We start from the raw sequence: 24,504 nt of genomic DNA, 5'->3' as shown, positions 1-24,504 counted from the left end.
AGTTTGTCATATATTTCTACAGCTTTCTTGTAGTGGTCTGTAAAATTAGGATAAAAATTAGCTAGTGACACATGACACATGGATTTAGAACAATTTGCTTCACCTAGGTGATATGCTTGAGTCCTAGCAAGTCATCCAGAGTCATGTGAATTCATCTGTTTGTCCTTTGTGCCATGCTACTGGGATAATCCTAACAATTTAAGCAGTATAGAGGACTGAGGATATATGGTTTGTTTAGACATGTTTGATTTGTTCAAACATGTTATTTCTTTGCAGAAACTAAAGAGAAGGAGAGAATTGCCTAGAAAACTACTTTTGGACTGTTGTGTCCCAAATTGTTCTTATAAGTCTTCCTTTTGTGTTTTATTCTTTAATTATCATATAGACTACCACATGATAACTGAAGTGTAATAATATATGCAGGCAAGTAGTACAGCCTGGCAAAATTGGGATTCAGATAAGTGTCCCTAGCTCTCCCTGCCACTCCTGTTCTGAGTTTGCAGCTGTAGTTTGCATTAATTACAGATTTAAACAATGATGCCCTGCAGATAAAGTACTTAATCTTCATAATCTGTAAACAGTCATTTAATGAGGTAGGTGAGGATCTTGCCAAATAGTCAAATTTTTCCTCCTCTATACACATTCACATTTGTAGGATTCTTAACTTTGGAAAGAAAGAAACTTAAAAGGAAAAGGAGAAATTTCACATAGGTATGTGAGACCCATACCTGCTATCAGAAAAGGTGAAAATCTATTCTGGTTGCAATAGTGTGATGAAGTCTTAACTTTAAAGATTTGCATCCCATTTTAATTTTATTTTTCCATCTTCAGTATAATGATCAGGTACACATTTCTCTGTTTCCAAGCACAATTCAATGTTGCCATGTTCTCTTATCACTTAACATCCTCCCCTGGCATTCTGTTAGGTGCTAGGATCACAACATTGAAAAAGACACTGTCCTTACTCTCAGGAGGTAAAAGGAAACCATTCAGGGGGCAATGAGTAATAATAAGAACAAATGACAGGTCTTGACAAACTATTAGGAGAGTGAAGGAGAGGCTGAGTAACTCTGATATGGGACAAGGTACAAGGGACATTGGCTGTTGAAACAATGTAAATATAGTGAGGTGCTTCTCTCCTTTACATTAAGGGTGAAGGATTCCAATATGGTTGTCCCCCTGAATTGTGAAAGAGATTTGAAAGATGGCTGTAGTCTGGTCAAAGGTAAGGATCAGGTCTTTGTGGGGTACTTCAAATCTCTCCGTCCATTGTAGCTAATCTGTCTACATGCACCAAGGCCTCTGTTAAACCATTACTTTATGGGTTTAGAAACACTTTTTCATTAGAGGTTTTAAGTACTTCCCTGTTTATTACTCTTTAGGCTCACTATACAACATAAATTGCATATTAATTTGGGAACTTTTACCATTTCGTCTAACTGTACTGAAATATCCTAGGACTTCATCCCTTTCGAGTTATTTAGCATGTAATGAGATATGTTATAATATCACATTACCAAAAAGGGAATTTATATATCACAACCTTAACCACCCACTACTGTATTACACTGATCTTCCTGCTTAATACAGTTGGGTTGGAGCATTTTCTAGGATTCCTCTGGATCTCATGAAAAATTGTATGATAACGTGTTTACCCCATCAATTCTATAAAAAAGAAAACAGCTTCATGCATGATACAATGAATGTTTTTGATAACTGAATCTGATGGAGGAGAAATAGTGTTGGAATGGGGACAGGGTGGCAATGAGGGAAGTTACAATAAAACTGTGAACTCAAAGATGAATGATATTTTCATACCTTGAGTAATTTTTTTCTTGGGGTGGTTCAAATAGGGTTTTTTTTGTTCCAGTTAGGATTTTCTGTTCCCCAGTGGCAGTTCCAGTCTTGCTCACCTGGCTGCTGTTAGATTCTCTGCATCAGGAGACCCTGTTAGTGTCTGGGACTTACTCTCAGAGGGGGAATAGGGCATTCCCTTCCAGGGTTCCTCCTATTCTCTTTGATCCTCTGCTTTCCTAAGCAAGGGTTTGTGCAGCTGGCACCTGCCAGGCATGGCTCTCACATGATAAGTAGAAGAGATTTAGATGGCTTTCCAATTCTTTTTCTCTTGCTAATAGAATAAGTTAGTAATGACTGGCAATTTGGAGATGAATTTTAAACATATTTCATGTGTGACTCATAACATTCTGAAGTACGTAGGTTAAGTTGACCATTTTAACAATTTATCTTTTGAAATGGGTAAATTGAATTTCATTGATATTGTGTATATTTTCACAGTTTAATTAGTAGGGTTTGGATGTGGAAGAAATGGAAGTTAGGTCTAAAGCCAGTGACTATATGAATACATCTGTTTCCTGTGTCACCAAAGTGATGTAGAAATACATCTTATCTGGCATTTTGTTTTATATGTTTTTAGGTTTCTCTCTCTCATCTCCATGCACATGCCCATAAAATCCTCAGGCACTTTTCCAGAAATCTGGAATCTCTTTTTTCCTTGCACTTACTATTTTGATTCCTGGTTTCACTGCTCTGAGTGCAATTTTCTTCTTAGTTTTCTTTTATGTTGTATCCGATAGTACTGTTTATTATTATTATTATTATTATTATTAGTAGTAGTAGTAGTATTGTCAGGACCACATAACTCCAGAAACTCAGACAGAACTTGAACCATTTCTCCCAAATATTGTTTACGAAATTATTGAGTGCAACCAGTGACAGGTACCTCAGTTATCTTCTGGGCATAATTTTTTGTTTTTACAGCATAGCTTGTAGAAATTCTTTAGATTGAGCTTAATCTGATGAATTACTTTATTACTCCCTCTGATCCCCAATTGTGGTCTCTGTCTTCAACCTCTAATGTTAGCTAGATTTAATTTAATTCCTCCACCATGATTCAAGCATTTGTAGGCAGATATTTTGCCCTAAAGTCCCTGTGTTTCAATATGTACAGTTGATAACTCCAAATCATCTAAACTAAGCTGCAGATAATGCTCTTTCCAGGCTCCCATTCCCATTCATCTCCTGTGGACAAAGTCCTGCGTATTTGCCTCTCTGGTACCACCCAGCAAAAGACCCAAAAAGGCAAGAGGCGGCAGAAGGGAAAGTCCCTTCGCACAGGTTCTCATTTGTGCTTCCTGATGTAAGACAGGGTTCAGTCTCTACTACCCTGTTTTCAGATTACTTCAGCAGTACTGACTCCAGAATGGAAAGGAGCACTGATCTGATGGAAGAGAAAGGTGTCTCCTCTTCCCATCCCCAGTGCTCTGGCTAATCTTGGTATAGCTGCTTCTCAGGCACCCTCTATACCCAGACTCACTTACAGAGGATGTGAAGCTGGGGTCCACTGATATCGGAGTTCTGGTTAGTTCCTGAAATATCTGGGTGTAGTTATAACTCCAGAGCCTAAGGGATTTTACCCTCTGGGAACTTCTCCAATCCTTTCTTCCTTGTTCTTAAAAGATCCTCTTAGGACAGACAAGCAGGCAGGTTGGAGAAAAAAATGATTTTCTTTCTCTATAAAAGCAAGGAGATTCTTTTTTCAAGTTACTGTAGCATTATTATCATTATGATGCCATCATACAAGTCATGATAAGTTAACATCAATCCATTTGATAGTATGGTTTGGGAGGTATCTATCTAACAATCATGTGGACGAAGCCAATAATAACTTCTGAGTGAGCTTATTGGACCCATGGAGGGCACAAGGGTTAGTATCCAAAATCTATAAAGAACTTATCAAGCCTAACACCCCTCAAAACAACAACCCAGTTAAGAAATGGAAGGGAGACATGAACAGACACTTTTCCAAAGAAGACATTCAGACAGCTAACAGACACATAAAAACAGTCTCAATTTCACTCATCATCAGGGAAATACAAACCAAAACCACAATGGGACACCATTTCACACCTATCAGAATGGCCAAAATTAACGACACAGGAAACAACAGGTGTTTGTAAGGTTGCAGAGAAAGGGGAACTCCCTTACCCTGTTAGTGGGAATGCAAACTGTTGCAGGTACTCTGCAGGACAGTATGTAGGGTCCACAAAAAACTAAGAAGAGCACTACCCTATGAGCCTACATTTGTACTGTTAGGTATTTCCCTAAAGGATACAAAAATGCTGATTCAAAGGGGTATATGCACTCCAATAATTATAGCAGCGTTGTCAACAGTAGCTAAACTATGGAGAGAGCTCAAATGTCCATTGACTGATGAATGGATAAACAAGATGTGGCGCATATATATATATATATATATATATATATATTGGAATATTACCCAGCCATTAAAAAGAGTGAAATCTTGCCATTTGCAATGATGTGGATGGAGCTAGAATGTATCATGTTAAGAAAATAAGCCAACCAGATAAAGACAAATACCATATGACTTCACGCTTTTATGGAATTGAAGAAATAAAACAGTAGAGCACATGGAAAGTGGAGGAAAAAGAGAAGAGGGGAAACAAACCACAAGAGATTCTTAGTGATAGAAAACAAACTAAGGGTTGCTGGTGGGTGGAAGAGGGGCTAGATAGGTGATGGGTATTAAAATGAGCACTTGTGATGAGCACAGGGTTTGGTATGTAAGTGATGAATCACTGAATTCTGCTCCTGAAACCAATATTGCATTGTAAGTTAACTAAGATTTAAATTAATAAAAATAATATAAAAAATAATCCTGTGAAAATGCAATGTGCTTTTCAAAGTCAAAATCCTACAGTGACTTTTGCTGTATCGAAAGACTTTTCAAATAGGATGTATCTACAACTGTAATCTAGGAAACACAATTTATTTTTCATTTTCATTTTGAGACTCATGTGAATTATTCACATCCTCAAATTATGGGAGCAAACGTCATTAGTTTCTTTTTCTTTCTTATTTTTCATTTTAAAAAATTGATTACAGCCGACACACAATGTTGCATTAATAGCTGTACAACATAGTGATTCAACGAGTGTATACAGTTATGCTGTTCTCACCACAGGTGCAGCTACCACCTACCACCTGTGTTCTACCACCGTAGAACACAATTACAGTACCCCTGACCAAGGGTGATGGTGTGCCATCAGCATCAGTCTTTTTAAAGGCTTTATTTTGCTTTATTTTTATTTCTCTGTCAACTGCATATCTCAACTTCACTCCTATTTCTCTTCTGTTTAGAAAAGTGAAAGCTCCAGTGTTCTTAAAATATGTCTTTCTAATTAATCTCATGTATGCTTATGCAACTACATGTTCATCTATTGGAGGATGATTTGGATATTGGATTTTATAAATGATATGGGATCATAAATCTGATCTTATTCTTTGTGTTCACTCAACACTAAATTTTAACAACTGTCCATGTTGTTCTGTGTAAGTCATTCTTTTTGATTGCTGTTCAATTCCCATGATATGTATTTTCTTTTTTTATGTAAGTAGCCAACAACACCAAAATGACTTACAATTAACTCTTAACAATATTGTTACTGTTAATATATTTGTATGCTTCTCTTAGAGTCCTTAGAATGTGTGTAGGAGTGGTTTGTGTTTCCACTTATAGCATACAAAAATATTTAATTTTACTAGGAATTACCAAATATCTCTCCAAAATATTTAAAAATCTCACTAGAAATTTCTGAAGTGTATTTTCACATTCCTTATACCATTTAATGTGACCTTTAAAAAATAACCTAGGTGAATATATGTTACTACTTTATTATTTTTATATTTAAAAAATTTTAAGTTTATCTACCTATTTTGAGAGGAAGAGAGTGAGGGAAGGGCAGGGAGAGAGGGATAGAGAGAGAATCCTAAGCAGAAATCATGCTGCCAGTGCAGAGTCCAACACAGGGCTAGATCTCAGGATCCACAAGATCATGACCTAAGCCCAAATCAAGAGTTGGATGCTTAACCAACTGAGCCACCTAGGCACCCCTTAAAATTTTTAAAAATTTTACTTAGAGAGAGAGCTTCAGTCAGGGAGAGTGGCAGATGGTGAGAGAGAGAATCTCAAGTAGGCTCCAAAATCAGTGCAGAGCCCGATGCAGGGTTCAGTCTAAGGGATCTTGGGGTCATAGCCTGAGGCAAAACCAAGAGTCAGAAGCTTAACTGACTGAGCCACACAGATGCCCCAATTTTAGCCAGTCTGACAGCTGTGAGGTGGTGTCTTACTATGGTTTTGATTTGTGCTTCTCTGATGATTAGTGATGTTGAGCATCTTTTCATGTGTCTATTAGCCATCTGGATGTCTTTAGAAAAATGTCTCTTCATGTCTTCTGCTCATTTCTTCACTGGATTATTTGTTTTTTGGGTGTTGAGTTTTTATAAAGTTTATTTATTTATTTTGAAAGAGAGAGAGAGAGAGAGAGAGAGAGAAAGCAGAGGAGGGGCATAGAAAGAGGGAGACAAAATCCCAAGCAGACTTCTTGCCGACAGTGTGGATGTGGGGCTCAATGAACCATGAGATCATGACCTGAGCTGAAATCAAGAGTCAGACACTTAACCATTTGAGCCACCCTGGCGCCCCGAGTTTGAAACTTTATAGATTTTGGATATAAACCCTTTATCAGATATATCATTTACAAATAACTTCTCTCATCTATCTGTTGCCTTTTACTTTTGTTGATAGTTTCCTTTGCTATGCAGAAACTTTTTACTTTGATAAGTCCCCATAGTTTTATTTTTGCTTTAGTTTCCATTGCCTCAGAAGACCAATCTAGTAAGAAATTGCTCCAGTCGACATCAAAGAGGTTACTGCTTGTTTCCTCCTCCAGTATTTTTATGGTTTCCTGTCTCACATTTAGGTCTTTTATCCATTTTGAATTTATTTGTGTGCATGATGCAACAAAGTAGTCCAGTTTCATTCTTTTGCATGTTGCCGTCCATTTTCCAGCACCATTTGTTGAAAAGACTGTCATTTTACCATTGGATATTCTTTCTTGCTTTGTTGACAATTAATTGCCCCTATAGTTGCGGGTCCATTTCTGGGTTTTCTGTTCTGTTCTAGTGATCTATGTGCCAGTTTTGTGCTTTGATCACCACAACTTTGTAATGTAATTTGCAATCTGGAATTGTGATGCCTTCAGGTTTGGTTTTCTTTTTAAGATTGCTTTAGCTATTCAGGGTACTTTGTGGTTCCATACACATTTTAGGATTATTTGCTGTAGCTCTATGAAAAATGCTGTTAGTGTTTTGATAGGAATTGCATTAAATTTGTATGTTGCTTTGGGTAATATAGACATTTCAAAAATATTTTTTCTTCCAATCCATGAGCATCGAATGCTCATTTCCACTTCCATTTCCTTGTGTCATTTTCAGTTTCTTTCATCAATATTTTATGATTTTCAGAGTACAGGTCTTTCACCTCTTTGCTTAGGTATATTCCTAGATATCTCATTATTTTTGGTGCAATTGTAAATGAGATTGATTCCTTAATTTCTCTTTCTGCTGCTTCTATATTAGTGTACAGAAATATAACACTGTACATTGAATTGTGTCCTACAATTTTACTCAATTTGATTTTCAGTTCTCGCAATATTTTGGTGGAGTCTTTTGGGTTTTCTATATAGAGAATTATGTCATCTGCAAATAGTGAAAGTTTTACTTCTTCTTGATGTGGAAATGTTGGGGTTCAAAGCCAGTGGCCAAGAAAGAATTCTTGAGATGTCTTTGGTGCAAAAAGGTGGTTTAATTAAAGCACAGGGATAGTACCCATGGGCAGAAAGAGCTGCACTGGGGTCGTGATGGGTGACTGATTGTATAACTTCAAATAGGGAGAGCACAGGTCTCGATTTTGGAAACAAGGTTTCCAGGACACTGAGGGGTCTAGGTATTGTTGGAAAAAGGTCATTTATTGCTGTTTAATAAACCCTCAGACAGAGACCCTTCAGATACGTATCAGTGGGCCTTTGCTTGGAGGATGTTTGCCAACATACATCTTGGGGTGTAGAGGTAAAGCAAGTTTCCAAAGGCATTTATATATGTTTAAAGTAGACTCACAAGATCGTGGGGGTTGGGGTAATGTTAAGCTAAGATTGCCTTTTGCTCTTAGCAAAGTGTCAACACTGAGGCAGCTGAGTTTCTAGAGGAAGGTGACTCTGCATATCTAAAGGACTTATCAGTGGCCTGTAAGTTGAAAGAAAAATTTAACTTTTTCTTTTGCCTTTGTTCTGACATCAGTCCTTTGTGATTTGGATGCCTTTTATTTCTTTTTGTTGTCAGATTTCTGAGACTAGGGCATCCAGTACTAAGTTAAATAACAGTGGTGAGTGGACACCTCTGTCTTGTTCCTGACCATAGGGCAAAAGCTCTCAGTTTTTCCCTGTCGAGGATGCCGTTAGCTCTGGGTGTTTCACAGATAGCCTTCATTATGTTGAGGATATTTCCCTATAAATATAGTTTTCTGGGCATTTTTATCATGAACGGATGCTGTACTTTGTCAACATAAATGTAAAATACACACTGGATTTCAAAGACCTAGCATACATAAAAAGAATGTAAAATATGTTAGTATTAAATTCTTTTGTATGTATTATGTGTTGAAATTATGTTTTAGATATTGGATTCAACAAAACACATAATTAAGTTCAATTTAACGTTTCTTTTTATAGTTTACGGTGGTGACTAAAACATTTAAAATTAAGGATGTGGTTCACATTGGACAGCACTATTTTAGTATCAATTATTTTAGTGGGATAAAGCCGTCATTAATCTTTTGAACTTCTCAAATGGATCTGTCAATACTGCTTTGATGTGAGCCATAAATGTGTAAAAGTTGCATATAAACACAACAATGTAAAACTTTCAAAAATATAAGTTTTAAATGTAAAGATTTTACTGTCTAGTTTGGAAGACAACACATGTCAAATTTTCTCAGTCTTGGGTGGTATATGCTTTAAATCCCCTGATGTAGCCCTTTTCATGCATTCAATGTTCAAGTTTTCTAACAGCTAATTGGAGAGATCTTGGTTTGCTATGCAATATGACCCTGGTGGCGATTAGTCCTGAAAGTTTTTGGTCCCTTGATGAGCAGATGTTAATATATGATAGTATTTAAACTAGTAAACTTTTATTAGTTCCTAAGAGATAGTAGTTTAACTTCACAGCACATTATATCATATTTGTAAGACTTTTCTGTTTGTATCCAGTTACATGCACTTTATTATTATTTTTAATTTTAATTTTAAATTTATTTTCATCCAACTTAGTTAACATGTAGTGTAATAATGATTTCAGGAAAAGAATTTAGTGAGTCATCACTTTACATATAACACCCAGTGCTCATCCCAGCAAGTGTCCTGCTTAATCCATCCCCCCATCCAAAACTCCACCAGCAACCCTCAATTTGTAATCTGTATTTAAGAGTTTCTTATGGTTTGTCTCCCTCTCTGTTTTTATATTATTTTTGCTTTCCTTCCCTTATGTTCATCTGTCTTATTTCTTAAATTCCACATATGAGTGAAATCATATGATATTTGTCTTTCTCTGACTGGCTTATTTTGCTTAGCACAACACACTTAAGGTCCATCCATGTTGTTTCAAATGGCAAGATATCATTCTTTTTGATCACTGAGTAATGTTTCATCATATATACACATATGTATACATACTACATCTTCTTTATCCATTCATCAGTCAATGGGACATTTGGGCTCTTTTCATACTTTGGCTATTGTTGATTGTGTTACTATGAACATTGGGGTGCATGGGCCCCTTCAAAACAGCATAACTGTATCCTTTGGATAAATACCTAGTAGTCCAATTGCTAGGTCATAGGGTAGTTCTATTTTAATTTTTTTGAGGAATTTCCATATTGTTTTCCGGAGTGGCTGCACCAGGTTGCATTCCCACCAGCACTACAAAAGGGTTGCTCTTTCTCCATATCCTCAGCAACTTCTGATGTTGCCTGAATTGTTCATATTCTGACAGGTGTGAGGTGGTATCTTATTGTGGTTTTAATTTGTATTTCCCTGATGATGAGTGATGTTGAGCATTTTTTTATGTGTGTGTTAGCAATCTGGATGTCTTCTTTGGAGAAGTGTCTGTTCATGTCTTTTGCCCATTTATTCACTGGATTATTTGGTTTTTGGGTGTTGAGTTTGATAAATTACTTATAGATTTTGGATACAATCTCTTTATCTGTTTTGTCATTTGCAAATATATTCCCCCATTGTTTCAGTTGCCTTTTAGTTTTGCTGATTGTTTCCTTAGCTGTGCAGAAGGTTTTTATCTTGATGAGGTCCTAATAGTTCATTTTTGCTTTTGTTTCCCTTGCCTCTGGAGACATGTTGAGTAAGAAGTTGATGTGGCAGAGGTCAAAGAGGTTGTTACCTGTTTTCTCTTCTAGGATTTTGATGGCTTCCTGTGTTATATTTAGGTCTTTCATTCATTTTGAGTTCCTTTTTGTGTATAGTGTAAAAATGTGGTCCAAGTTTATTCTTCTACATGTCACTGTCCAGTTTTCCCAACACCATTTGCTGAAGAGACTGTATTTTTTCCATTGGATATTCTTTCCTGCTTTATCAAAGATTAGTTGGCTATACATTTGTGGGTTTGTTTCTGGGTTGTCTACTCTGTTCTATTGATTGATGTGTCTGTTCTTCTGCCAGTAACATACTGTCTTGATGATTACTGCTTTTTAATATGGCTTGAAGTCCAGAATTGCAATGTCCCAGCTTTGGTTTTCCTTTTCAGGATTGCTTTGGCTGTTTGGGGTCCTGTCTGGATCCATACAAATTTTAGGATTGTTTGTTCTAGCTCAGTGAAGAATGCTGGTGTTATTTTCATAGGAATTGCACTAAATATGTAGATTGCTTTGGGTCGTATCAACATTTTAACAATATTTGTTCTTCCAATACATAATCATGGAATGTTTTTCCACTTTTTAAGTCGTATTTAAAAAAATTTTTTTAACGTTTATTTATTTTTTGAGACAGAGAGAGACAGAGCATGAACGGGGGAGGGCCAGAGAGAGAGGGAGACACAGAATCTGAAGCGGGCTCCAGGCTCTGAGCTGTCAGCACAGAGCCTGACGCAGGGTTGGAACTCACAGAGCGGGAGATCATGACCTGAGCCGAAGTCGGACGCTTAATCGACTGAGCCACCCAGGCGCCCCCCCTTTTTTTTAAAAAAATTTTTTAATGTTTATTTATTTTTGAGACAGAGACAGAGCATGAACGGGGGAGGGCCAGAAAGAGAGGGAGACACAGAATCTGAAGCAGGCTACAGGCTCTGAGCTGTGAGCACAGAGCCCGTAAGTCGTATTTTAAACCAAATAATTTTTTAAGGTTGAAATGTGTGAGAGAATGAGATTGTGGAGAGCTCTTTTTCAAGTAACAAAGAAAAAGGTTATCTATGGCATGAACCTAATTGGATATTGACATTGTTTTTTCTTTGTTTTTTTTTTTTTTTTTACTTTTGATAGTTATATTTTTCCCAATAAAATGTTGATTATGTTCTTTAAACTATTGATTCTTAATTATGTCAGTACCTGTTTTTGGTGTTTGTTCTTTTTTCCAATAGTAGCTCATAATGGTATCTAGAAGAAGAGGAGTGAGATACCAATTCATTGTTATTTATTGTGAGACAGAGAAGAACAAGAAATGGACAGTTTTGCAGAATGAAAACTTAAGTAGGCCCAGGATGAATCAATGAAGGCTAAGAGGCCTAGATTTTGGGGACAGTATTGGCATTAGACTGTTGAGAGATTTTCCTTCCATGATGAAACAAGGAAATACACTTATGAGTTGTTATTAAGGTGCAAAAGCTTATATTTAGAAAGAACCTTTTAAAATAAATTTTTCACTATCCACAAGGGTAACAGATGAGTAACATGAAACACAATGAGACCACCTAATTTGTTCCCAAGAACCCAACTTTTTGTGTAGTTGAGTAAGCCTTACCTTTCAGACCTTTAACTCTCTATCTAGTGCTTTATTATGTTGTCAGGTAACTTACTACATATAGATATGCCTTATTCCATTCCTCATTCTCTCCCATTGAGAAAAATATGTTCTTGGAACTCATATTGTATTACCACTAACCATAGTTTTAGCTCCTGACAGCAGCAATATTCTATTTTTGTGTATTCATATCTGAAGAATTACCAGGACACAAAGTATCTTTAGATACTATACAATTAACATGAAAATAATGTTCAGATATTATATTTTTGATATTTAAATTATTATTACTGCATCATATATTATAATCCTTGCAATCTTTAACTCTTTAGCAGAGCTGTCTGTGCATATCATAAAATATGACACTCTGGATCCAAAAGATAAATGTCCTCCCCTTTGGGGAGGAGAATTTAGGAATCTCTTAAATCTGATCAAACTCATTGCTAATTGTTTCACAAATGAGAAATCCAAGAAAAATCCCAGTTCTCTTGCAATGCACATTTCAAAAGACAACCCAATTACAGACCCAGTTACACATGAATAGCAATCTTCCATCATTCAGGACTGAAATTCAACTCCTATGTCTTTGTATCCAATATGCTTCCTTCTGTGGAAATAAGAATAAGAATGCATTACACATTACATAGCTGTACCCCCAAATATCCACAGTTGTATATTCAAGAATGCAAAGGCATGAAATATTAACAGCTGTATATTCAGGAACATAAATTTGTCACTTCAGAACCTACCCATGGAATCTCTGTATGTTGTTAGTATAGGATAATATGTGTGGAGAAAAAAAGTAAAGTGGTCAAGGATATTGTTAAAGTAAAAGTGAGACAAAAGGAAACTTACAATGAAACTTAAATTTTATTAAATAAGACACAATATCCAATAACCAGTTTGAAATTGTAACTCATAGATAAAATTTCAGCTGACTTACCCATTATTTGATTCAAACTTAAACTATATTAGGAATGAAGAGATCCAGTTGTCCTTATTACCACCCTTTCTTTAATAATCTCTGGATTCCTTGCTTGATCTCCTGGGTCCGCACTCCATAAACTATGGGGTTGAGGGCTGCGGGGATGACATGGTGGAGGACGTTGAGCAAGACTGGAACATCAGAGGAGACCTTCTTCTTCACCACATGAGTGAGCACGAAGACCAGAAGGATGGTGCTGAAGAAGAGGATAAGGATGAAGTGGGAGCCACATGTGCTCAGGGCCTTGGCCACAGCACCCTCTGCCTTGAGTCTCAGCACCGCTCGCAGTATGAGTGTGTAGGAGAGGAAGATGAGGATGAGGTCAGATCCTAGCAGTGTCCAGCCTCCAGCAAACTGGTAGAGGCGATTGATGGTGACATCATCACAGGAGAGCCTGGAGACAGACATATTGGCACAGATGCAGTTTTCAATGACTTTTCTCCCACAATAATGGAGTCTGGATGAGAGAATGGGAATAGGCACTGTAGAAATAACATTCCTGGCCAAAATAAAAATGGCAGCCTTGGCTACAAATTGGTCAGTGATGATGGATGGGTACCTCAGTGGATGACAGATGGCCACATAACGGTCATAGGCCATGACCATGAATGTGCAGGACTCCATGGCAAGGAAACAGTTCATAATGTACATCTGGAGGAAGCAGGCATAGAAGCTGATGGACTTGAGTTCAAACCAAAAGATGGCCAGGACCTTGGGAATGACAGTGAGGCAGAGCACAATGTCCAATAGGGAGAGGATGCTGAGTAGATAGTACATGGGCTCATGCAGAGAGGCTTCCAGCCATATAGTGATCAGGAGAACACCATTGGCCCCCATGGCCAGGAAGAAGAGAAGGCTTAGGGGGAGGGAAAAAGAAAGTTGCCAGGTGTGGGACCTGACAAAACAATTCAGGAGGAAATCTGAAACCTCAGAGGAGATGGTGTCATTTTGGTGTGCTGTCATATTTTTTCATATATTTCTACAGCTTTCTTGTAGTGGTCTGTAAAATTAGGATAAAAATTAGCTAGTGACACATGACACATGGATTTAGAACTATTTGCCTCACCTAGGTGACATGCTTGATTCCTAGCAAGTCGTCCAGAGTCACGTGAATTCATCTGTTTATCCTTTGTGCCATGCTACTGGGATAATCCTATCAATTTAAGCAGTATAGAGGACTGAGGATTTGTGCTTTGTTTAGATATGTTTGAATTATTCAAAATGTAAGTTTAAGGAAGTTTTATATCTTTGCAGCAACTAAAGAGAAGGAGAAATTACTTGGAAACTACTTTGTGAAAGGTGAGTCTCTAAATTTGTACTCTTAAATTTATTCCCTTTTGTGTTTTATTATTTAATTACCACCTAGACTACCACATGACAATTTAGCAATATGCACAAATGAGTAGCAGAGTCTGGCACAAAGTAAGGACTGAGGCGCATGGCCTTAGTTCTCTATGCCACCCCCCATTCTGAATTTTCAGCTATAGTTGGCTTTAATCACAGTTTGCAAAAATGATACCCTGGAATAAATTTAGTTAATTTTCACCTTGTCTAAAATGTTATTTTAGTTCATTGGTTGTTGATCCCACCAAAGAATTGCCAATAGGTATTCATATATGTAGGATTCTTAGCTTCAGGGAACAAACAGTTTTAACAGTAGAATGTGCAATTCCACATAAGTGTGTGACAGTGGCCAAATAATTGCCGGTACATATTAATATATGTAGGATTCTTAACTTTGGTGAAGAAACAACCTTAAAAGTAGAATGTGCACATAGAAATGTGAGAATGATATGTGTCTTTAAACAAGATGAAAGTTGATTGTTCTGACTGCAATAATGTGAGGGTGATGAAGTCTACCTCAAGTCCTTTCGTTTCCTTTCTATATCCCTTTCGGTCTTCACTGTAACAATCCAGGTCCTCTTGTCTAGTGGTTATGCTGTGCCTTGGTGGAGTACTCACAAGGATTGGCAGATGCTGCACATACAGGTGTTCATGAAGATAAACACCCATAGAAAAAAAAAAACATCCAGTCTTGAGTTGGTTAACAAAGGACCTTCTCCGGTCTTGGCCACTGTGTTCATTGAACTTTGCTTTTTCTTAAATTTTTCTCATTGGATACATTCACTTGTAAGTTTGAGACATAACTAACTGCACCTGAACAGCCCAGACCTTGCCACAATGACCTACAGGATGCACAACCTCATGCCACCAAATTTGAAATACTCCCTCCAAACACCACTTTCGTCATTTAGGTTTGTCTTTGATCTTGCCCACCCTCTGATCTAAGTCTTTGCAAAACTCTTTGATTGCACCCTCTGATCTAACTCTTTGCAAAATTTTTACACTTATTTTTATAGGTCAGAGCCCCCAAATTCACCATGCTCAAGAATCTTTAAATTTTCTATCATTTAGAGTATTCTTGGCAGGAATTGGGAATAAATTACATGGAAGGAAGGAATATCTTGAAATGACCACTAGAGGGTATAGCCAAATGGAAAAAAATGGCAATTCAGGCATGAGTATCCATGGAGAGGTACAGAAGAAGAAGCATATTCTCTTTGTCTCCTGAAGAACTTTAGGATAATTATAGCCCTAGGATGAAATTTCTGAGGACAACATAGGAGTGTTTTTTATCTGTTCTTTCCACTCACTGACTCTTCCTTTCTTCTCTTTTCTCGGGATGTTCCTCTGAGTTCAATCCATAATTTATCCAAAAAACATTGAACTACCTACTCAGCCTTAGAAGTAAAGTATCTGAGACCATGCTGTTCTACTCTCCTCTTAAAATCTTGGATTGCAATCAGAGCTAGCCAGTGGAGCACTAGGGCTGAGGACCTAGAGCTAATGACTACAGGTTGTGGGTAGGGACAGGATGAAGAAGCCAGTGAGGTTGAAGAGCAATGATAAAATCAGAGACCCTGCAGAGTTAACTTTTATCAGACTGCAGGATAGCACTATGGAAGCCCTGTTAAAAAGGGGGAAGGGTTGTTAGGGACCACCTAACTCCAAAACTCAGAATTGTGAGACCTCTCTCCCAAGTATCATTTCAGACATCATTGATCTAAACCAACCAGTGTGACAGATACCTCTATGATCTGTGCATAACTTTCTGTTTGTGGCAGCAATAGCTTTTAGAAATTCTTTATATTGAGCTGACATAGGAGGAACAACCTTCTGACTCTCACTGACCCTCCAACTGTGATCTCTGTCCTAAACCTAAAATATAAAGTTTATTTGTTTATTTTGAGAGAGAAAGCACACAAGTCAGGGAGGGGCAGAGGGACAGGGAGAGAGAAAATCCCAAGCAGGCTCTGTACTGTCAGTGCGGTGCCTGGGTGCAGGGCTTGAACTCATGACCTGAGCTTGAACTCATGAACTGAACCATGAGATCATAGACTCAGACACTTAACTGACTGAGCCACCCAGGTGCCCCGAGATTAAATTTCATTCCTATGCCATGATTCAAACATTTGTGGGCAGAAGATTCTTTGCCCTAAACTAAATTTTCGTATTCACATATGAAACCCCCACGTTTGCAAATCTGAGTCCCAGATGATATAGTTACCTGACTCCCTCTGTTCATTAATCTACTAGAGACAAATTCCTGCCCCTCTGCATCTCTGGCAGCACCCAGCAAAAGATCCAAAAAGGCAAGAGAAGAGCAAAAGGGAAGGTCTCAGAGCATAGGTTCTCACAGGTGCCTCCTGACCTGAGACAGGATGCAGTCTCTACTACCCCATTTTCAGACTACTTCAGCAGTAGTGATTCAGGAATGGAATGCAGCACAGATCTGCATTGAAGAGAGAGATCCCCCCACCTTCACCCCATGTTCTCCTTAATCATGCTATAGCTACCTTTCAGGCATCCTCTACACAAACTTACATAGGATGGAGTAGGGGTCTAGCTCCACTGATACTGCTGTTCCAGTTAGTTCCTGAAGTATCTGGGTGGAGTTATAACTCCAGAACCTTGGGGACTTTGCCCTCTGGGAACTTTCCATCCCTAATTCCTTGTACCCAAAATGTTCTCCTGGGACAGACAAGCAGGCAGGTAGAAGAAAATGATTTTTTTCCTCTCTAAAAGCAAGGAGCTCTTGTAATTCAGCCGAACATTGACTGTGTGTTCTGTAGGCAGTTAGTCTCCTGGGTGTAGGGGTTTTACATCCATACATCCATTTTCACAGTTATTTGCAGATGCACACCTAGTGCCCTCCATGGGTCCAATAAGTTCGCTCAGAAGTTCTCATGGGCTTCCTGCACGTAATTGTTAGATAAGTACCCCCTCACCATGTTATTGAATGGATTGATGTTAACTTATCATGACTTTTATCACTGCATTATAATGGCAAAAATCCATGAGAAACTTAAAAAGAATATTCCTGAGAAAATGCATTATGTTTTTCAGAGAAAAAAATCCCATAGAAATTTTTGCTGTAGTGAAAGATTTTTCAGCTGGGATGTATATAGAGCTATATATTAGGAAACATGATCTGTTCCTTCATTTCTTACTTTCATTTTGAACCTCATGTGAATTACTCATACCCCTCCAATATGGAGCAAACATGAACACTTTCTTTACTACTTATTTATTTATTTTCATGAATCTTTTTTATTTGAGTGTAGTTGACACAAAATGTTTCATAGGTTTCAGGCGTGTAACCTAGCGTTTCAACAAGTCTATCCATTATGCTATGGTCACCACAAGTGTAGCTACCATCTGTCACCATACAGAGCTATTAGAATACCATTCATTATATACCTTATCCTGTGCTTCAGTCTCTTTAAAGGTCTTCTTTTACTCTGTTTTTACTTCTCTCTCTTCTGTATATCTCAACATTGCTCATATTTCTCTTTCCTTCAGGAGAATGAAAACTCTAGTGTCCTTAAAATATGTCCTTCTAATTAATCTTAAGTACACTCATTAGTTATCTGTTTGTTTATGGGAGAATACTTTGGAAATTGGCTTTCTAAGAATGTCATTGTGTTATAAATCTGATGTTATTCTTTGTTTACACCCAAAAGTAATTTCTAAAAATCTGTCCATGTTGCTTTAAGTCCACTTGATCTTTTTTGGTGGCTGTTCTATTCCCACTATATGCATTTTCCCTCTATGTAAGTAGTCAACACCCAAGTGACCTGTAATTGTTACTAAAAATATTGTTGCTGTCAATATCCTGTACACTTCTCTTTATAGACCTAAAGTAGATATATGTGGAGGATTTTTGATTCGGTCATAGCATATAAATTATTTAATTTCACTAGGAATTACCAAATTTCTCTCCAAAATATTTACAAAATCTTACTAGAAATTCCTAAAGTTCCTTTATTTTTCATAATCCTTATAGCATTTGATGCTATCTTGTTAAAAAAAAAAACCTATAAAGATGTAACATACTATTTTATTGTTTTTAATTTGATTTTCTCCTGATAAGTAAGCATCGTTCATATAGTGTTTGGCCATTTGTGGTTTTCAGGCTGTAAATTATGTGGTCATATCCTTTGCCTGATTTTTCTATTAATATTTGTTTTTATTGCATATTTACAAAATCTCTGTGCATATTTTAAATATTAGAACCCTTTGTTGGCTAGATATTACTAGTATCTCCTCTAGTTTGCTATAAAGCTCTCAATTTTATTATTGTCTGCTGCCCAGTATTCAATGGACATCTTTCAATTTCACCAAGTCAAACTCTATTTTTCCTATAAATAGATTTTCTCTGTGGATCCTATTTAGCGAACATTCCAGAAGATCGCAAAGATGCTTTTGTTTACTTTAATTGTTTTTAAAACATGCATTATGTTTCATACCAATGTATTTAAATCTGTTTGTGGTTTATAATGCCAAGAGTAAGGAGTGGTATTAAGTTAGTACAAACTGCTATATTCACAACTGTGCAGCTATCAAATACTGTGTTGCTATTGTAAATATCTTCTACTTTGAGTCCCCTAGCCCCTCAACACTACCCTGGGCACTCTCATGGTGTCTCCTGGACTTCCCCATGATCCACAAAGTGTGCGTTATTGACAGCAGAATAGGGTCCATCAGTGGCAGCGACAGGGCATGGTCTGAATAGCTTCTGTTTTGTTGATGGAGGTGCTGTACCAGTTACTAAGCATTTTTCCCCCCAGTTTAAACAAAATTATCTAAGCCGTTTTAATTATGCTTTAGTGTTTTAACCTATCCACCTATCTTGTTGACCTATGTGTTCTATGTAAACTGTCCTGGGTGTGTTTTTTGTATTGTTTTGTTTAGTTTACTTTTTAAAATGTAAATTCTAATTAGTAAACATGCAGTATAATATTACTTCCAGATGTACAATATAGTAACTCAACAGTTCCATACATCACCCATGCTCATCAGAACAAGTGCACTCTTTAATCCCCACAAACTATTTAACTCATGCCCCTAACCCCCTCCTCTCTGGTAACCATCAATTTGTTTTCTATAGTTCGGAGTCTGTTTCTTGGTTGCCTCTCTCTCTTTTATTTTTCCCTTTCCTAATTTTTTTTGTTTCTTAAATTCCACATGTGAGTGAAATATGGTATTTGTCTTTCTCTGACTGAGTTGTTTCACTTATCATGATACTCTGCTCCATCATGTGATTGCAAATAGCAAGATTTCATTATTTTGTATGGCTAAGTAATATTCCATTGTGTATACATAGCACATTTTCTTTATCCATTTATTAGTAATTGGACATTTGGGATCTTTCCATAATTTGGCTATTGTAGATAATGCTGCTATAAATATTGGGGTAGAATATCCCCTTTAACTAGTATTTTTTGTATTCTTTGATACATACCTAGTAGTGTAATTGCTAACTTGTAGGGTAGTTCTATTTTTAACTTTTTGAAGAACTTCCATACTCTTTTCCAGAGTGGCTGCACCAGTTTGCATTCCCACCAACAGCGCAAGAGGATTTTCCTTTCTCCACATCCTCACCAGCTCCTGTTGTTTTTTGTGCTGTTGATTTTAGCCATTCTGACTGCTGTGAAGTAATATCTCATTGTAGTTTTGATTTGTATTTCCCTGATGATGAGTGATATTGAGGACCTTTTCATGTGTCTGCTAGCCATCTGGGGTCTTCTTTGGAAAAATATCTATTCATGTATTCTGCCCATTTTTAAATTCATTTTTTATTTTGGAGGGTGTTGAGTTTTATAGGTTCTTCATATATTTTGGATACTAACCCTTTATCATATATGTCATTTGTGAATATTTGTTCCCATTCCATAGGCTGCCTATTAGTTTTATTGATTATTTCCTTCACCATCCAGAAGCTTTTTATTTTGATGTAGCCCCAATAGTTTGTTTCTGCTTTAGTTTCCCTTCTCTCAGGAGACACATTTAGTAAGAAGTTGGTATGGCTAATGTCAAAGAGGATACTGCCTGTATTCTCCTCTAGGGCTTTTAAGGTTTCATGTCTCACATTTAAGTCTTTCATCCATTTTGAATTCATTTTTGTGTGAGGTATAAGAAAGTGGTCCAGGGACTCAGTTGGTTAAGCATCCAACTTTGGCTCAGGTCATGATCTCACAATTCATGAGTTCAAGCCCAGCATTGGGCTCTGTGCTGACAGCTTGGAGCCTGGAGTCTGCCTCAGATTCTGTGTCTTCCTCTCTCTCTCTCTCTGCCTCTCCCCACCTCTCTCTCAAAAGTAAACATTAAAAAAATAAAAATAAATAAAAGAAAGTGGTCCAGTTTCATCCTTTTGCATGTTGCTGTCCAGTTTTCCCAGCACCATTGGTTACAGAGACTGTCTTTTTCCCTTTAGAAATTCTTTTGTTTACATTTAATTGACTATATATTTGTGGGTTCTTTTCTGGGTTTTCTATTCTCTTCTAGTGACCTATCCATTTTTTTAATGTTTGTTATTTTTGAGAGAGAGAGAGAGAGAGAGAGAGAGAGAGAGAGAGAGATACAGAGTGCAAGCAGGGGAGGCGCAGAGAGAGAGGCAGGCACAGAATCTGAAGCAGGCTACAGGCTCTGAGCTGTCAGCACAGTGCTCCATGCAGGGCTCGAACTCACAGACTGTGAGATCATGACCTAAGCTGAAGTTAGACACTTAACTGAATGAGCCACCCAGGTGCCTTCTCTATGAGTCCGTTTTTGTGTCAGTACCATACTGTTTTGATCACTACTGCATTGTAACCTAAACTGAAGTTAGAAATTGTGATTCCTCCAGCTTTGATTTTCTTTTTCCAGTCTGCTTTGGCTATTTGGGGTCTTTTGTGGTTTCATAGAAATTTTAGGATTGTTTATTCTAGCTCTATAAACAATGATATTTGCATGTTGATAAGGATTGTGTTAACTGTATAGGTTGTTTGAGAAGCATAGACATTTTAACAATATTTATTCTTCCAATCCATGAGCAAGGAATGTTTTTCCATTTCTTTGTGTCCTCTTGTATTTCTTTCATGAGTATTTTATAGTTTTCAGAATATAGTTCTTTCATCTCTTTGGGGAGGCTTATTCCTATCTTATTGTTTTTGGTGCAGTTGTAAATGGGATTGTTTTCTTAATTTCTCTTTCTTTTGCTTTATTATATTTCTGTATGTTGATTTTGCATTCTGTGACTTTAACGATTTCATTTATCAGTTCTAGCCTTTTTTTTTTTTTTTGGTGGAGTCTTTCAGGTTTTCTATGTGTAGTGTCGTGTCATCTGCAAATACTTTTATTTCTTCCTTGCTGATTTGGATGCCTTTTACTTATTTTTGTTGTCTGATTGCTCTAGCTATGACTTCCAGTACTTTGTTAAATAACGGTGGTGAGAGTGCATATACCTGTCTTATTCCTGACCATAGAGGAAAAGCTCTCAGGTTTTCCTCACTGAGGATGATATTAGTTGTGGATTTTTTATAGATGGCCTTTATTATGTTTCAGTATTTTCTCTCTAGAACTACTGTTGTGAGGTTTTTGTTTGTTTGTTTGTTTTACCATCAGTTAATGTTGTACTTTGTCAAATGGTTTTTCTGCTTCTGTTTAAATGATCATATGGTTCTTCTTTTTTTTTATTAATGTGCTCCATCACATTGATTGATTTGCCAATATTAAACCACCACACCAGGAATAAATCACTCTTGATAGTGGGGAATGATTTTTTAAAGATATTGTTAGATTTGATTTCCTAGTATTTTGTTGAGAAATTTTGCATACATGTTCATCAGGGATATTGGCCTATAGGTTTCTTTTTTAGTGGAGGCTTTATCTGGTTTTGGTATCGGGGTAATTTTGGCTCATAGAATAAATTTGTGTGTGTTTTTTTTTCTTTTCCATATTTTGGAATAGTTTCAGAAAAATAAATATTAACTCTTCTTTTTTATTTTATATATAGAGAAAGCCTAAGGGAGAGGGGCAGAGAGAGAGAGAGAGAGAGAGAGAGAGTGAATCATAAGCAGGCTATACATTCAGTGCCGAGCTCAATGTGGGGCTTGATCCCACCACCCTGGGATCATGACCTAAACTGAAAGCAAGAGTCGACATTCAACTGACTGAGCCCCCCAGGTGCCCCATATTAACTCTTCTTTAAATGTTTTATAAAATTCACCTGTGAAGCCATCTGGCCCCAGACTTTTGTTTGTTGGGATTGTTTTGATTATCGATTTAATTTCTTTGTTGGTTATCAGTCTGTTCAAGTTTTTTATTTTTTCTGTTAATTTTTGGAAGTTTATATGTTTGTAGGAATTTATCTATTTGTACCAGGTTGTCCTATTTCTTGGCATATAGTTTTTAATAATATTCTCTCATAATTTTTTGTATTTCTACGGTGTTGACTGTTATTTCTCCTCTCTCATTTGTGATTTTTTTTATTTGGATCTTTTCTCTTTTTGATATGTCCAGCTAGAGGCTTATCTATTTTATTAATTTTTTTCAATGAACCATCTCCTGGTTTCATTGATCTGTTCTAATTTTTTTTAGTTTTCTTCCAACTCTTGAGGAAGCCTGTATTGCTATCTATTTCCCTCTTAGGACCACTTTTGCTGCATCCCTAAGGTATTGGACTGTTGTGTTTTCATTTTCATTTGTTTCAATGTATTTTTTATTTCTTTGATTTCCTGGTTGACCCATTAATTGTTTAGTAGGATTTTGTGTTGCTTAACTTCTATGTATTTGTTCTTTCCAAATTTTTTCTTGTGGTTGACTTCTAGTTTTATAGTGTTGTGTCCTAAAAGGTGCATGGTATGATTTCAGTCTTTTTTGTATTTGTTGGGGCCTGTTTTGTGATCTAATATGTTGTCTGTTCTGGAAAATGTTCCATGTAGACTTTAAAAGGATGTGTATTCTGCTGTTTTAGGATGGAATGTTCTGAATATACCTATTAGGTCCATCAGGTCCAGTGTGTCAATCAAAGCCATTGTTTCTTTGTTGATTTTCTACTTAGATGATATATCCATTGCTGGAGGTGGAGAGTTAAAGTACCCTATTTTTGTATTATTATCAATTAGTTCCTGTATATTATAATTAATTCTTTTATATTTTTGGGTGTTCTCATTTTGGGTACATAAATATTTACAATTGTTTTGTCTCATTTTTGGATAACCAGCATACATTCAATCATTTATTCAACATGTATTCAGTCATTAATTTCATAAACATTTATTGGTCTATGCCATACACTGAGCACTGTTTGCACACTCGAAATACAACAGTGAACATAAAAGACAAAAATTCTTGCCCTTCTACTGCTTAAATTTTAGTGAATGTAGGCTGACTAAACAAATAAATGAGTAAATGTAGGTTCATTAAACAGTGATAAATTCTGTGCAGAACAGGAAAACAGAGAAGGTATAAGGACATTGTTTGTGCTTGGGGGGAATATTGTTGGATACTATTTTAAATACTGTGGTCAGGGAGACCCAGTGGACCTGAGGGACAGAGCTATGTGGACAGAGGAACAAAAAGCAAAAAGTTCTAGAGACAGGACTATAGTTCATGTTTTTAAGCAGCTCTTAGGGAGGCAGTTCTGACTGGGGGTCTGAAGGAGGAGGTCAGGTAGGTAAAGGAGTCCCACCTACAGGAACAAAATTTAACTCTCTTCTGGGCTTATTTATGTGTTTTAATCTAACTCTTAATTCTAACTTTTGAAATTTTCATTGGACCTTTTTGAGTAATGGGACCAAGATTTATGTGTGTTAGAATCCCATTTTCTAGTTCTGTGCTAGATATAAAATAGCTTTCAATAAATATGCTTAAATGCCTGAGGGAAAGGTTAAAACCTAATGGTTATTTTCAGCATTTTTTAGCGTTGCTTTTTAATTTTACTTTCTTTTCCAAAGTCAATGCACTATCTTTAAGTACTGATACTTCCCATCAACCACACATCCATTACACTGACTCTAAAAGGGATTTAATCAGGAGCAGACAGTGAGGTGTGATGCTTCATTCATCAACATTCATAGCTTCTGGGCTGGGTGCCATGATGAGAGATTATATATACATCTGTATCCTTAGTCACTTCCAGAAAATGATGGAATGTAAGAAATGTGATGTACCTGTGGGTAAGAGAAAAACCATACAATTCATATCATCAGGCATGTCCAGAGAGAGGATTAGGACTGTAATTTTGTCTCCAAGTCCCTGTATTCCAATAGTGATTTTGAGTATTTTAGTTAAGAAAAG

General features: G+C 36.8%; 1 protein-coding gene across 1 annotated transcript; it reads right to left on the bottom strand.

Moving 5' to 3' along the window:
• Positions 1–12,897: 12,897 nt before the first annotated feature.
• On the bottom strand, positions 12,898–13,845 carry LOC125913708 (olfactory receptor 56A3). Its single transcript, XM_049618899.1, has one exon. The coding sequence runs from the start codon at positions 13,843–13,845 to the stop codon at positions 12,898–12,900; it is 948 nt and encodes a 315-aa protein (XP_049474856.1).
• Positions 13,846–24,504: the final 10,659 nt, after the last annotated feature.

Source organism: Panthera uncia, chromosome D1 (assembly GCF_023721935.1).
Source record: "Panthera uncia isolate 11264 chromosome D1, Puncia_PCG_1.0, whole genome shotgun sequence".
NCBI classification, from domain to species: Eukaryota; Metazoa; Chordata; class Mammalia; order Carnivora; family Felidae; genus Panthera; species Panthera uncia.
Note: the sequence above shows the minus strand (reverse complement) of the source record. Positions and strands in the feature narration are given on the sequence as shown.